We start from the raw sequence: 13,795 nt of genomic DNA on the forward strand, positions 1-13,795 counted from the left end.
AAATTGGTTTAATAGTATTGTAGACTAAATATACAGGCCATGTAAAATATTTATCTTGAAATCCTTTTTGTCTAGTATCGAATCTTTCCAATACACTAGACTTGCGATTATCCAGGGTAATGACTGGTAAGGGGTCCTATATAGCCAAAATACACGGTTATAGCAGTGTTGAAAAAAAACTGTTCAGTTTAAATTTTTTGTCCTGACTATAGGCAAACATTGTATAAGGTTTTACATAACAGGTACTAAAATGTTAGACATAATTTACAGAAAAAGTTGCAGTACATATCATTGGAGCATAGCCGTATTTTACGTCTAGCTGGTTGACGATTATTAATTTTTGTTGAATGTCAAGTACCACTCATTTGCATTTATTATTAGACATTACTGCCTAAAGATTAACAGAAAGAAAATTCGACTGCATTGTGACTGCTGCCTTGAAACTACACAGTCCAGTTATCGCTTGTGTGAAACACGGAACTGTAGCGCCGTGCTGGCGTGCATACCTGAGGGGTTCACAAGGGCACGTAGAAAACAAGCGCGTGTGGCTTACAGGAGTGTGTTAATAATTTGCTCTAGCAGTTTCGAAGTTCATGATGCATACTAACACTTAACCGACTGTGTATGCACTATGTTTGTTATTATTTTTGGTCTTGAATCACAGCATAAAATACTGTCACATAAAAATAAAATAGTCAAATTTTTTTTTCTGTTTATGGTAGTGAAATAAGACACGGTTAACCTGCAAACCGGATAACCTGCACCCGGATAATCAGGTGTCTACTTTATTAAGGATTTAATGGTATTTATGGATTCAGTTGGCTCATCACTAGTGTTGTGTATACAAAAGGTTGAAAATTGTTTGTATAATTAATTAACCTTTTCGGTGGTTGTGGGCACGACCTGTTCAACAATACCTTTACTGGGTGCCATCGTGATCAGTCGGCAACATATGAACTTGTTTAGTTGTAAACTAGTTTAGTCCGTGTGCCCACATCATTGTAAGTCATGGAAGCTAAAATTGGTCAGGGTATATCAGGGAGTTCATTTAAATTGGGGAAAGGTCATGGAAATTCCTCGGTGATAGAAATTAGAGTAGAAAAAAATGTTAAGTTCCAATCTGCTATGATCCTGGCTCTGAGAGTATTTTTTTTTTTTGTTAGATGGTGTTTTAGTGCTTAGTTGTTCAAACTATAAAATGTTATATGAAAGGTTGTGTTAAATGTTAAAATAAAGAAATTGGTGAGAGAGCTAGGCCAGCTCTTTAAGTTGGAATTTCTTTCTTTCAGAAATTTGCAAAATTATAAAAAGAAATCATATAAATTATGAATTTTTGTCAGGGAAAAGTCAGGGAATATTTAATTACAGATTTGTGGGATATCCTGTTAAGGCAATTTCCATTGCAATTGATGTTACGAAATTGTTTTGTGCTTAACCTAGGACTTAAGTAATATTTACTTATTGTTTAAGTAATAGATATCTCCTAAACAAGTAAAGCATTTCTCAAACGAATAAGTGTTTAATGGGGACTTGTGAGGTCACACTCATACATAGGTACCAGTCCTTTGGCATGGCCGGGGACTACCAGTTCACTGCAATGTCCGCCATGTTGTCTGCCTGATTAATGAAGATTCATGCCAAAATTGTCTTTGTTCAGATCACCAAGTTCCAACATAAGTTGAAATCTGCTCTGTATTGTTAATGCTTCTCAAGTTTTTTTTTTATTTTTCCTCACCTTTTGACAGTTTTTGGAGGAGATTGATAAAACTTTAGGGAATGGGATAGGAGTAAGATGGTTGCAAAACATAGGACTGTGATTGGTAGGAACAAAATTATATGGTGAATTGTGATAAAACCAAAATAACACCGCGAAGCCAGTAAATACAACGTACATATAACACCGAAATGCAAGTTTATACACCATTTAGCACCAAAATTTAACTAAAAAACTTTAAATCAATCAGCATTTTGATAAAATTAACTTAAACCACTAAAATGTTATCTTTAGTTATGGTACAAAATTAATTGGGATTACATCATTTAAGGGGCCTCCCTAGTAAAAATGTTTAGCGTGTGGGGCCACTGGCCACGTGCTACTGCCAGTGGTTGGGCGTGGCGATATACCTGAGCCTGTCGCCTGCGCCGTGGTGGAGGGGGGAGAGGGCGTTTCAGCGAGGGGGGCGGAATAATGGGAGGGTTGTCATTGTGTGGAGTCCATTTACTACTTATACCTGCGTTATCTGCGAACAAGATCGTGGCAAGAAAGGTGACTGTTTTTCCCTTTCGCTACATTCAACCAAAAGATAATGTTTGAGTTCAGATTTTATCGAAGACAAGTGCGGGTGGTATGTAAGAACTCAGTGTGCACTGACTGTTGTGCTCAAGGTGTCAGTGAAATGTATAGCTGGAATCACGGGCGAAAATCTGTAGGATTCCCATGAGGCCCGCGCGATAACGTGAAGATTTTACAAATGCAAGCGGGCCCCCTCCGATGGGCTTTTTTATTTCAGGGAGGTTCGGGCTACCCTGAGATTCTCCCCTCCTCCCGGAATGTACACATGCAGCTGGAATTAATTTTTAGCCAAGTACGTCATTTGGTGCTGTATTTAGGCTGTCAAAGAAGATACGAAATATGGCTGCTTTGATAATTGACGATAACTCCTTTTTATTGTGAAATAGTACCCATCTACAACGAAATCCCTAAATATATTGCCACTACTGTTGGGGATTTTCTATACAAACTATCAAAATAATTTTGGTTTCGTCACTGTCACTAGCTGTTATTGTATCATACGAAAACATGTATGTTTTGTGTATTAATTTACGGTATTCATCTCTGTCAAAAAAAATCTTTTTCAATAATAAAGTGTAAGCAAGGTAGAATATAAGGCTAATTTTAAAATAAAAATTGAATAAAGTATTTTTTGCTTGCAGTAGTTCAAATTTTCGAATTAATTTAGTTGTGTTAAAAAAAAAAACTTCTAAAATCAAAGAAACTACCTACTTCCTAAATAGATAAATAGCGCTTTAAGAGTTCACACGCTTTTATTAATATTTAAACGCCAACATTTCAAATGTAGGTTTCACATAATGATAAAATCTTATCTATTTTCATGGTTACGCCTAATGGAAATAATACACAACAATTCGTCATACATGTTTTTTATGCTTTTAATAACTACTCTACACATGAGCAAATTTCAATATACATAAAACTAAGGAACTCTGCATTACATTTTAAATCTGTGTACGACACTAACAGAAATTGAAGCATAAAGTAACATTTTAATTTTTTAATTAATAAGTATTTCATCAACGTGAGCTATGCTTTCATCTCAATGAAGCCACGCTACATAGAGGAAGTGCACATGTATTCAGTCATAACAACAGACCCTGCGGATCACAGAGTAAACGAATTAATGGAATTCATAGCATTACCATGGTTTTAAGACATATTTTCGCTTCTACTCAATCGCAACATCTCACTTAGCATGTATAATGATATGGTTTCAGTAAACATAACATAAAACATATTCGCCCCATGTACAGTAGAGGAAACTAAAATGTTTGGAACACTGTAAACTAATTGTATTGTCATTTCTGTAGTCGCTCGAAGTGGCAAACTATGTATTATTGTTCAATAAAACAAAATATTAAAACAAACAATAACATTACGTTCAGACAATTCGTTAATTGAAGTGAATGTAATAAAATACACAAGACAGTTTCTTAAAAATACACACACCATTACTAAAACACAATCCCATAAAAATCATATAATATTCCATGTCGACTTAAAATTATTATCTATTATTCACCATGATAATTTCTTGCGGGTAGCCAGTAGCAAAGGGACACAATTTATATTCATTTAATTAACTTTGACCAAACTTGTAAAACCTGGCATGAGCAAAGTAAGCTAATTCACAATTTTATTTTGCATCACAATATTAAACATCAACTAGTAATGAATTAAGAGTTTGCTTCGCTTGGTAGAACATCTAATATAGTCATCTCCAGGTATTAAACTGAATTTTTAAAGAGGGACTCAAGTTTCTGAACAAGTTGTTGACTTTCCTGATGATCCATCGACAGTTCGTAAACGGTCTCATCGTCGGGATGTCGAGCTTGGGACCTTTTTCCTCACCATAGACCCGTGGTCTGTTCTACCATTCGCACAGCTATCCCAACCTATACAAATAGCCGAGTGCTACTACTCCCGTTGCTTCTATCATGGAGCTCGCCCGCAGTCGTACTTCCCTATCCAGCCTGCGTAATACACGCGTCCTACCTGCAAGCCGCCAAGAACGCGTCCATTTGTGAAAAAGCCTCACCCGCTAACAAATACTAACTCATTAATTATAATATGCAAAACATAAAAACATTACATATGCGATAAAACAAAATTTGCTGCTGTCATAAACCGAAGAAAAAGAATCAAGTTGAAATACCTATATCATAGACAGATAAATCTAAAATAGAGTTATCGATAGTAATGTTTTAATAAACAGAATAATGTATGTCATATTACACTAAATACGTGTTCTTACTAACAACCGAATTTAAAAATAATATAAATTACTTTTTTTTTCTTTTTCAACCATAACCGCTTAGACGAAACAATACTTTTGATAAAAAAATTTGTATAACTATACGACAGAACTAAAAGTATATTGTACGTAATAAGTATTTTCTTATAGGAATTAATACTGCAGAATATACGAATAGATTCAAATGCATAGAATTTAATATATTGTCGAATTTATTTGTAAATTTGCATGTACAAAAGATTGAATTTGAAATGAATTATCTGTTTTTAACTACAAATATAATTTTATCATATCTCACTTTCATTCAAACTTCAGAGTGTCATTTTCAACAACAAAATAGCCACAACTTCACTTAAAAATATTTTAATTTGATACTTATATTGTATAACTTTTGATGAAATTAAATGTTAAGAGTTTCGTTTAAGTTCGAAAGGAAACATAAATATAACGTTCAAAATAAATAACAAACGTTTTGTCTAGTTACGAGTTCCGCGTCATGCAAATAAAGGAAAGTTAAACTTTTCAATATACGGCTGCAATAATTATAGAGGAAAATGCTATTTATTCATTACTTTTAATTCCCGTTTGAAGAAGAATAAATCGAAAAGTGCTATACCGAAAGTATAAAGTTGAAGTTCAATATTGCTTGTCAAGTAAGTTCAAGATCAAAATAAAAAAGAAAATTTGTTTTCTTGAATCTACTTTTTTCAGAAAAGTATACATACATACAATATGTTTTAAAACTAAAATAAACATTTTTAGTCCTTGAGTATAAATTTACTGAAATATTTTTTTAGTTAATTAATTTTTTCATGCGAAGAAATATTTAATTGTTAAAATCACGAGAACATAATTTATTACGTTTATGTATTCTGAAAGCTTATGTTAAAGATCGACTATATGCTATTCTATTTGCCCAAGAATTTTACTGCAATAGGAGAGCATTGCAAAAACACAATTTAACTAATAGGTATTATCACAATAAGTTATGTTCATAAACTATATTAAAGGGAAACAAATATTTATCATTTAATGATATGCAACTTTTTCCTTTGAGGTAAAAATTGAGGTATATTTAATGTAATAAGTAAATCCTCTCATAAAATTTACTGAAACTAATATTCTTCATTGTCCGTCATATTATGATTCCAAACAGTTTAAATCAACTGAAACATGAAATAAAATAGTAAGGTTAACCATGAGGTGTGGAAGAAATTAGAGATTGCTTTGTAAAAAGTGTTAAAAATTTCTCATAAAATATTGTGATTATGCTCGTACATAATGTAATAAAAAATTCAATACATGAAATTCAACACATAGGTACTTTGTATTGCAAGTTATTAAACATACCTATATTTTAAAAATACATGTGTGTATGTAAGTCTAATTGTTATGTAATACATGATGAACAATAACATACCAACACAACTTTCCTTCCAAATAACTTTCACCCAAAGATAAGGCTGCGGAAAAATTATACACACTGGTCGCACGAGAAGCTGAAATAAGTCTTATAAGAAAGCCGGCCGGAGTAATTCTTTTCAAGCCAAAGCTGAAAGTAATGGATGTTGTTTGTCTAAAGTAGGCAGTGAAATGACATACAAGTTTGCAGAATAGCCATATAAGATCTTTGACGCTTCTTATCCCGTCAGTGGACTGTACGCGAAGAACCAACTGCATCATGGCCCGCCGCCAGTTATATACTTACGTATGAATACACTTGTAAACGATGGTTTGTATACTTATGTATGTTGCCGACATCGATAGGTATTCTTTGGCAACTCGATGTGGATTCATTCGAACCGTTTGCGCTAAACACGACATATTTTTACATAAGAGTGACATCGCGCACTGAAAAAAGTTGCAGGTCTGTAACGCAACAGTGATACAAATATTACATAGTTCGAACATTTTCTGGAGCACGACATTCACTTTGGGTAATGCTAAGCTACTTGATAGGTACACTTTACCCGCTTTAAAAGTGATAACTTAAAAAAAAGTGTACATGGAAGCAGACTCAGCCATATGTTTATTGCTGTTGTATTTGTCATAAACCTACTAAGTTCAATACGGCCTGTAAGTAGAACCCATGTTTTTTTACGACTTGTGTACAAGCTGTGGTTGTAAAGCGAATTTATATTCTTAGTTAACTAACGTCTATCATAACAAATTTGGAATAAGGCTACCTTATTTTTTTTCTAGAACGAAAATATCTGGAAATAAAAATCAAGGAAAAAAGCATGAAAGATTACGGATTATTTTTTTTCAACAACAAATAATTTATGGTTTAACTGCTTTGTGTACTATATAAAAACATAACAAGCTTTCAAAATGTTACAATTTTTTTGATTATCCGTTATAGTTATGTTTTGTTTTAACTCATAAATATTTAAGTTGATTGCCAACGTCACGAGTGTACAATAATTTATTTCACACCGCTCCGGGTTGCAGGTAAAGTAACAGGCGTGAAATTTGATCAGAAACACGTTCTATTTATTCAGGCCCTTTAATTGGGCGTGACGGACCATGTGCCAAATATGTAATAATTATAAGTAAGTGAAGTATTACTTAAACAAAAAGAACTTGAATGCAAAATAATGCATCTAACAAAAATAATTTGCAAGGTTCTTTCGTGGATGTTGTAATGTATGGGCAATATTTACTTAATTTTGGTTTTTGGATAAACTATTTGTGGTTAGTAAAATTGTAATAATTTTGTATAATTGCTGTAAAAAATTTATTTCCTGCCCTTATTAATTAATCGAGCTGTAGAAATAAGTTTATCTGAAAATGTACGTAATCTTCATTAAACATTGCCACTATTTATACTTTTTAACTTCAAAATGGTTTTTGAATTTTGTAATTAATAATGTACCATCCATAATTACATATGTGAGCGATCGGTCACTGACCTCATCTTCAATCCTCCTCGTGACTCCTGCGCCAGGAGGAACATATACATATATACTTCTGACTAGCTTATTTAATATAGATCTTCCCTAGTTTTTATTTTTTATTTATCATTCCATGAACATTTTTAAAACAGAGAAGACCATCAGATATCTATCTAACCAAAAAGCATAGAAAAATGACATTTAGTTTTCAAAATATGATTTTACTTTTAGTTTAAGATACATTTTATATAAACCTACATTTTTAAGTATGAAAACTTTTGTAAATAGTTAACCATTTAGTTAATACCAGTATAAATTTTTCTTCAGCGTTGTAAGATGTGTAAAATCATTTTGGAAAACTAAAATAATTTTAAAAAAATATTGGGTAGTATAATAATTGTTTTTTGAATATTTATTAAAAATAGAAGGAAAACACTGAAGTGTATGTTCATGTTAAAAGTTAAATATAAATTTTGTCGAATTAGCTAGCGAGACTGTAAAGTCACCAATAAATAGTTTGTACGACAACTTTCAACGTGTTGATTGATCAGTTTCAATACTTTATTTCGTAATACATGATCTAGTATTGTAAGCTTTAGGATATTAGTAGTTTAAAAAAAAGCGATGTTTTAGAGATACACGAATATACACACAGAGTAAGTCGAGCACATGGTACTGTGGCGAGGCACACTAAAAGCAATTCTGAGAATTTCTTTCGGTCACGGGATTATCTTACCGTTGCGGTTGTGGGTTGTCTCCCTCTCACGCACGCACACACACACAGGTAGCCTGCCTCCCCTCCGGTCTCGTGTTCCCCCACCACGCTACCTGAGCTGTGGCCTGCGAGCTGGCTTCGCCGAGCGGCAGCACGAGACGGTGGAAAACTTTCAGGATTTGCAGAAATTGCGGAAAAGAAATATCGGAATTTAAAGCGATGACTATATGTTTTAAATACATGAATTTCTTCAGAAAAAAATTATCTTTTTGGCTAAACTTGTACTTTTTTCTGTCATTATCCTAAGCAGTATAAAATGGCCCCAAAGTTGGACAAGTTGGTGATTTTTTATTTTATATTTTGATAGAAAAAAACAAAAATGTAAACGTATACAGACAATTCGTGTAGTATCTTCTCATGGGTGAAAAATTTTCAGATTCGTAGTGTCGATCAATAAAGTCCCATCATTATTTAAAAAACATAGTGTTCCGCTAACTTCTGAAGCTACTAGGGAGGCCCCTTAACTTGAATTTTTAAACAAAAAGTATGAACTAAATGGATTGGAAAAAATTTAATGTTATGTTGTTTGATCTAGCCCCTCTTATTAGTTTCATACAACGACCTAGAGATATATAGACTGCTTATCACACTGCTTTCAGCGCCAATTGCTGCTGTCGACGGCATACTGGGGAACTACAATACGAGCGAGAGAGATAGAGAGTTGATTTGACAGAATGGTGGGCAAAACATAGCTGTAAAAGCATTGGTTCTTATGGGAGAAAGAGGCGAGTTGCTAGTAAATTCCCTAAAATTGTAGGTTTTCAGCAATTTTACAGTTTTTGCGGTTAATACTTAAAGATGGAACGAGTGAAATATAATTTTAAATACAGTTTCATCGTAGTGCAATGTGTAAATACGACATTAAATGTGCTAGAAAATAGCTAACCCTTCTTCGACCCAACGTTTGTGACCAATATGTAGATCAGTTATTGAACCTATTATATATGTATTTCGTGTAGGTAATTTGATACAGTACATGGAATTTATCTCAACACTAAGTACTATTAATTTAAAATAATCTACTGCAATGGAATAATGACCACTTTTAAATTATTTGTGTGGGTTTGTTATTATTGTAGTCGTATTCGTTCATTGCGAGTTTTAGTTGTGTCACGTAATTTTACATAATGAACATAATTCATCCCGTAATATTACATAATTAACTTAGTACACTGCTACTTTTCTGCTGTCAATGTACGTCGTCTGCTAACAAAGCACTTTTTGCCCACCATTCTGTCAAATTCAATTGGAATCAAAGATGGCCTCCCACTAGCAGTCTATATATCTCTAGGTCGTTGGTTTCATATCATACATTAATATAAATAAAATTTTAAATTAATACGAAACTTTGTCAATATATTTTTATTTTTTCTGAGCAGTTCTGTTCTATACATGCTTATTACAAATGAATTTATTGTTTCTAAGTTTATGTGTCAGTCAAAAAGAGAATACGTTGGTTAAATAAGTATTAAGAAAAGTTTTATTTTCATATTTGTTAAATAATATACCCTTTTTATTTATAAATAAACACAATGTATAAAAATTAAAATGATAATGCCAAAATCTCCTGTTTTAAAGAAATTGACCTAAAAACACAACCGTAATATCTTGCTCTTGTGATTGGTGAGCAGTAAAGGTGAACATGACTGTGTCATCTGTAAGAATGTCTTCCTTGAAATGCTGTGGGCGTTGTACATGTGCAAGCAGCGGTGGATAAAACACATTTGTTGGATCTCAAGTTCCAGCCACTCTACTACACATATTGGTTGGTAGTTATATTGCATTCAAATTTTCAGCTTTACTACCCAAAATTTTAAGTTTACCAGAAAAAATGTTTCTTCATGTAAGTCATTAGTTTGTGTATGGGGTGATAGGGTGTGTGTGGGGGGGGTTTGATCAAGAGTTTACTGTACACACAAGCTGGTGCTTGTAGAAAGAATACACGCAAAGAAAGCAGAACTTTTCTTAAGGGCAGGGTGGCAATTTTTTGCTGGTTGGACCACCTTCCTCGCTGGTGAAGTGATAGCTGGTGGCTTGATCAACTTGGTAAACCTAGTGGCTTGACGGTAAACTGATAAAATAAAAGGAGTGTGAAATAAGTGATCTGAGATGTTCTATTTGTACATTTAGTAAGTATGTGATAGAATGTGTGAAAGACGTGAGATCTTTTGAAGGTGTGTGCTGTAAAATAAGTTTTCAAGTAGGGGAAATTGCTGAGGACTTAAATTTCATTAAAGATTAAATGGTCTATTGGAAACAAATTTGAGTAGTCTCTGATGACTGGTTTTGCATTGCCAATGAGTGTGCAAGAACCTGGTGTTCAGGGAATTCAATTTGGAACTTCTCCAGGCCTTCGAGGTACACAACCACCAGTGGCATGTAGGGAGTTTCTATCCTTGTTTTGGTTTTCTTCTGGCGTCTGGAAATGTTTGGTCTACTTGTCAGTGGTCATTGGGAGCTCAGATTCATTTAATGCACAGTAACTTCCCTGAGTGGATTACTTGCCTTCTTGCTGGTGTAATTCAACTTGATTCTGTAGTTTTATTCAGCTTTACTGTGTCGCGAGGATCCAGCCAGACGAAGGTTCTTCATGGAGTAACTTTGTAAAAACCCTCAGATCCTGGACCAGGAGTCTAGGCCACAGTTGGGATGATGGCTCAATCTTCACAGATGCTGACGACTGCCTCCAATACGCTCAGCTTCGTATAGCTTTTTCCTCCCGTCTGGCCCCAAACCCATTGCTACGTACCAGTAAGCTGTCATGTTGAGGTTGTGAAGGGAAAGCTAGGTATTGAGGCCGCCAACAGTATTTTCTCCGTGGAGAAGTCCTATTTTAGTTAAGCTCATTCATAATATTTAGGGTGATAAGTTTGAACTCGTGTCCAAAATTGTTTCACAAAATAAAAAAAAACTAACATTTCAATATTTAACTCATGATGCCTGCAGTTAGGAATTCACAGATCACAATCAATGTTATTGCTGTTCTCTTCTGTCTTTATAAATGACATAAAACTGATTTGAATCTCATTATTAATATATCATTTTAAGTTCCAGAATTGTGCTCTCATTTAGTTGGGTATGTACATGTATAATCAAACATGTTTATTGTTGTGTAAACATCTTAGCTCTCTGTACACTGCATTTGGTAGGAGTAATTTTGTGAATGGAGTGGAAGTCGCATGGAATGGGAATGTTCCGCCATCAGTGGCGGATGGCATGAACCAAAGTTCATAGAGACAAAGGAAACATTATAGTATTAACTATTTAATGAATTTTGACAAGATGGGCAGTATTTTAATAAAATTCCTTTTTGAAAATCAGAAAGTCTGGTTTAATATTTTCCAATTTTTAAAGCTATTTCATTTAATAGTTTACAATTCCGCTCTGCAAATAAAGTGATTCTATAGTTGACATGGCTACCTAGGCAACAAATTTTAGCAGTGGGTGTGGAAACTACATTTGATTCACGGTAAAAAATGTAGTAGAAAACTCAGTTCTGATTTATTTATCACACTTAAGATTATTTTAAAGAAGTCTACGTTAAATTTCGTGTCCATGACCCGAGTTTCTTTTTGTAAGTATATGTTGCTGAAAGACTTACTCAATTTTTATTTACGGATAATTAATTTGAAAGGCCAAATGTATATGCACAATTGAATCTGCACAGAAGAAATTGAGCTGGAGGACCAGGAGTTGTAGAAGCTGGGGTGTGACTAAGGAGCATCTCGTTACAGACTGTCAACGAAGGCAGCCTCCTGGAAGACTTCACTCCGGCGGTGAACCCGCCTGCGGAGATCGATGACCCTTCCGACAGGAAGCCGTCGGACTGGGACGACCGCGAGAAGATCCCGGACCCGGACGCGCGCAAGCCGGACGACTGGGACGAAGACGCTCCGGCTACCATCCCCGACGCGAGCGCCACCAAGCCGGAGGGCTGGCTGGACGACGAGCCAGAGATGATCCCGGACCCCAACGCTTTGAAGCCCGATGACTGGTAATGCTGCTTGGTGGTGGGGCATCATTCGAGTATCCGCGTTGTTTTCTCCTGGTTTCTGGAAATCATTTCAGTTGGATGCTAGGATGTGAGGAATGCATGTGTTAAGAAAATTCTATGGTCTGCTGTATGTTGGAGGGAAAGAAGGGTAGTCGCCCGCCACTCAATTTCTTTTCTTTCTTCTCTCGTGTTTTTTTTTTGACATGACAACATCTAATAAATCTGTGAATGCCGGCTGCACGCACAAAAAAGTATCCTGTTATGCACATTGTCCCGTTATGCTGTGTCCCGTTACGCTCATTGTACGCTTGCGCCGCATCTATCTCTCTTCCACTCGATTGGAACAACTATCGATTTGACTTTTTCGAGGCACATTAAACTTGAAACACTCCCATTCGTTTCCTACTTTTCCTATCATCGTCCTATCCTTAACAGAATAACACAGATTGGAAGAAGTTAAATAGCAAACATGTATAAAGGTTATAGTTAAAATAATCTCTTTGTTAAAGTAATAAACATGTTTGAATTAATAAGTGGAAATAAAAGTAAATTTATCAATTAAATTGTATATTTCATTTTACTCCTTCTTTGTATCCATACATAATAGTGATAATTCAATAAAAATGATTCAATAATTTATTCCTAAAAGTATGCAATCATTTCATCAATGTTTTGTTATGACATTAAACTATTGTCCGTAAACCGACTTTACATACAACCAATTTTTTTTTTTAATTAGATCTAAAAACTTTCATTGATGGTAATAATAAACAGAATCCACGACTTAACACTATTAACTTGGTGTCACCTGACAGGAGGCTATGTTGAAAGAAAGAAAACAAGAAGCACATAAATATTATGTTGAACATTAAATAAATCAGACTAGCAATTGTGCTATAATTATCTTTTTTGTTGAATTTTAATTATTAAGTTATTATTTAAGAGCTAAGGCCTAAGGAAAATTGTAAGTTATATAAATGTTTCCAATACAATTAGTTCTTATATATTAATGTTTTTCTACAGCCAGTATTAAAGTGGTATGGACAAGTAAGGAGGTATTTTTACAACTCAAAATACATAATGTTAAAATAAATATGGCTGAAAAGTTTTTTTGAAGTATTTAAAACTAGGAACATGTTTTATAGTTCTCACCTAACAAAAATACTGGTCAGAAATTTAGCTGTTTATGTTAATACAGCAAAACCCCTTATTTGCACTTTTCATGGGGACAAAGTAAAAAGTGTAAAAAGCGGGAAAGTGTAAATAAAGGGAAAAGTATAAAAAGGAATACAGTATACCTTATTTAGAATTTTTTTCCTTTTGTTTAATAGCACATACTACAATGCAGGTACAAACACACTAACAACAAATTTTACTTTAGTATTTAATCAATTATTAATTTACCACATTTGACAAAAATAAAAAAAGAATGAAAGCCAAAATGTTTTTCTGATTACTTCCTAAAAAATAAATTTGAAATTTTCTTCTGCTTGCTTTTTTGGCTGTTCAAGGAGATTATTTGCCTCTCCAAATTATAAATACAGTTGCAACCGGCAGGGTTTATAACAAATACGGGCTACAT

General features: G+C 34.0%; 1 protein-coding gene across 1 annotated transcript in view; it reads left to right on the plus strand.

Annotated features, from left to right (window-relative positions):
* The window catches only part of LOC134539388 (calnexin), a 102,562-nt gene that overhangs the window by 45,344 nt on the left and 43,423 nt on the right, over nt 1-13,795 (plus strand). The window contains exon 6 of the mRNA XM_063381382.1: nt 11,954-12,213. Coding sequence (XP_063237452.1) covers nt 11,954-12,213 — 260 coding nt within the window. The remainder of the gene's footprint in view (nt 1-11,953; nt 12,214-13,795) is intronic.

The sequence above is a fragment of the Bacillus rossius genome, chromosome 15 (genome assembly GCF_032445375.1).
Source record: "Bacillus rossius redtenbacheri isolate Brsri chromosome 15, Brsri_v3, whole genome shotgun sequence".
In the NCBI taxonomy this organism is placed as follows: Eukaryota; Metazoa; Arthropoda; class Insecta; order Phasmatodea; family Bacillidae; genus Bacillus; species Bacillus rossius.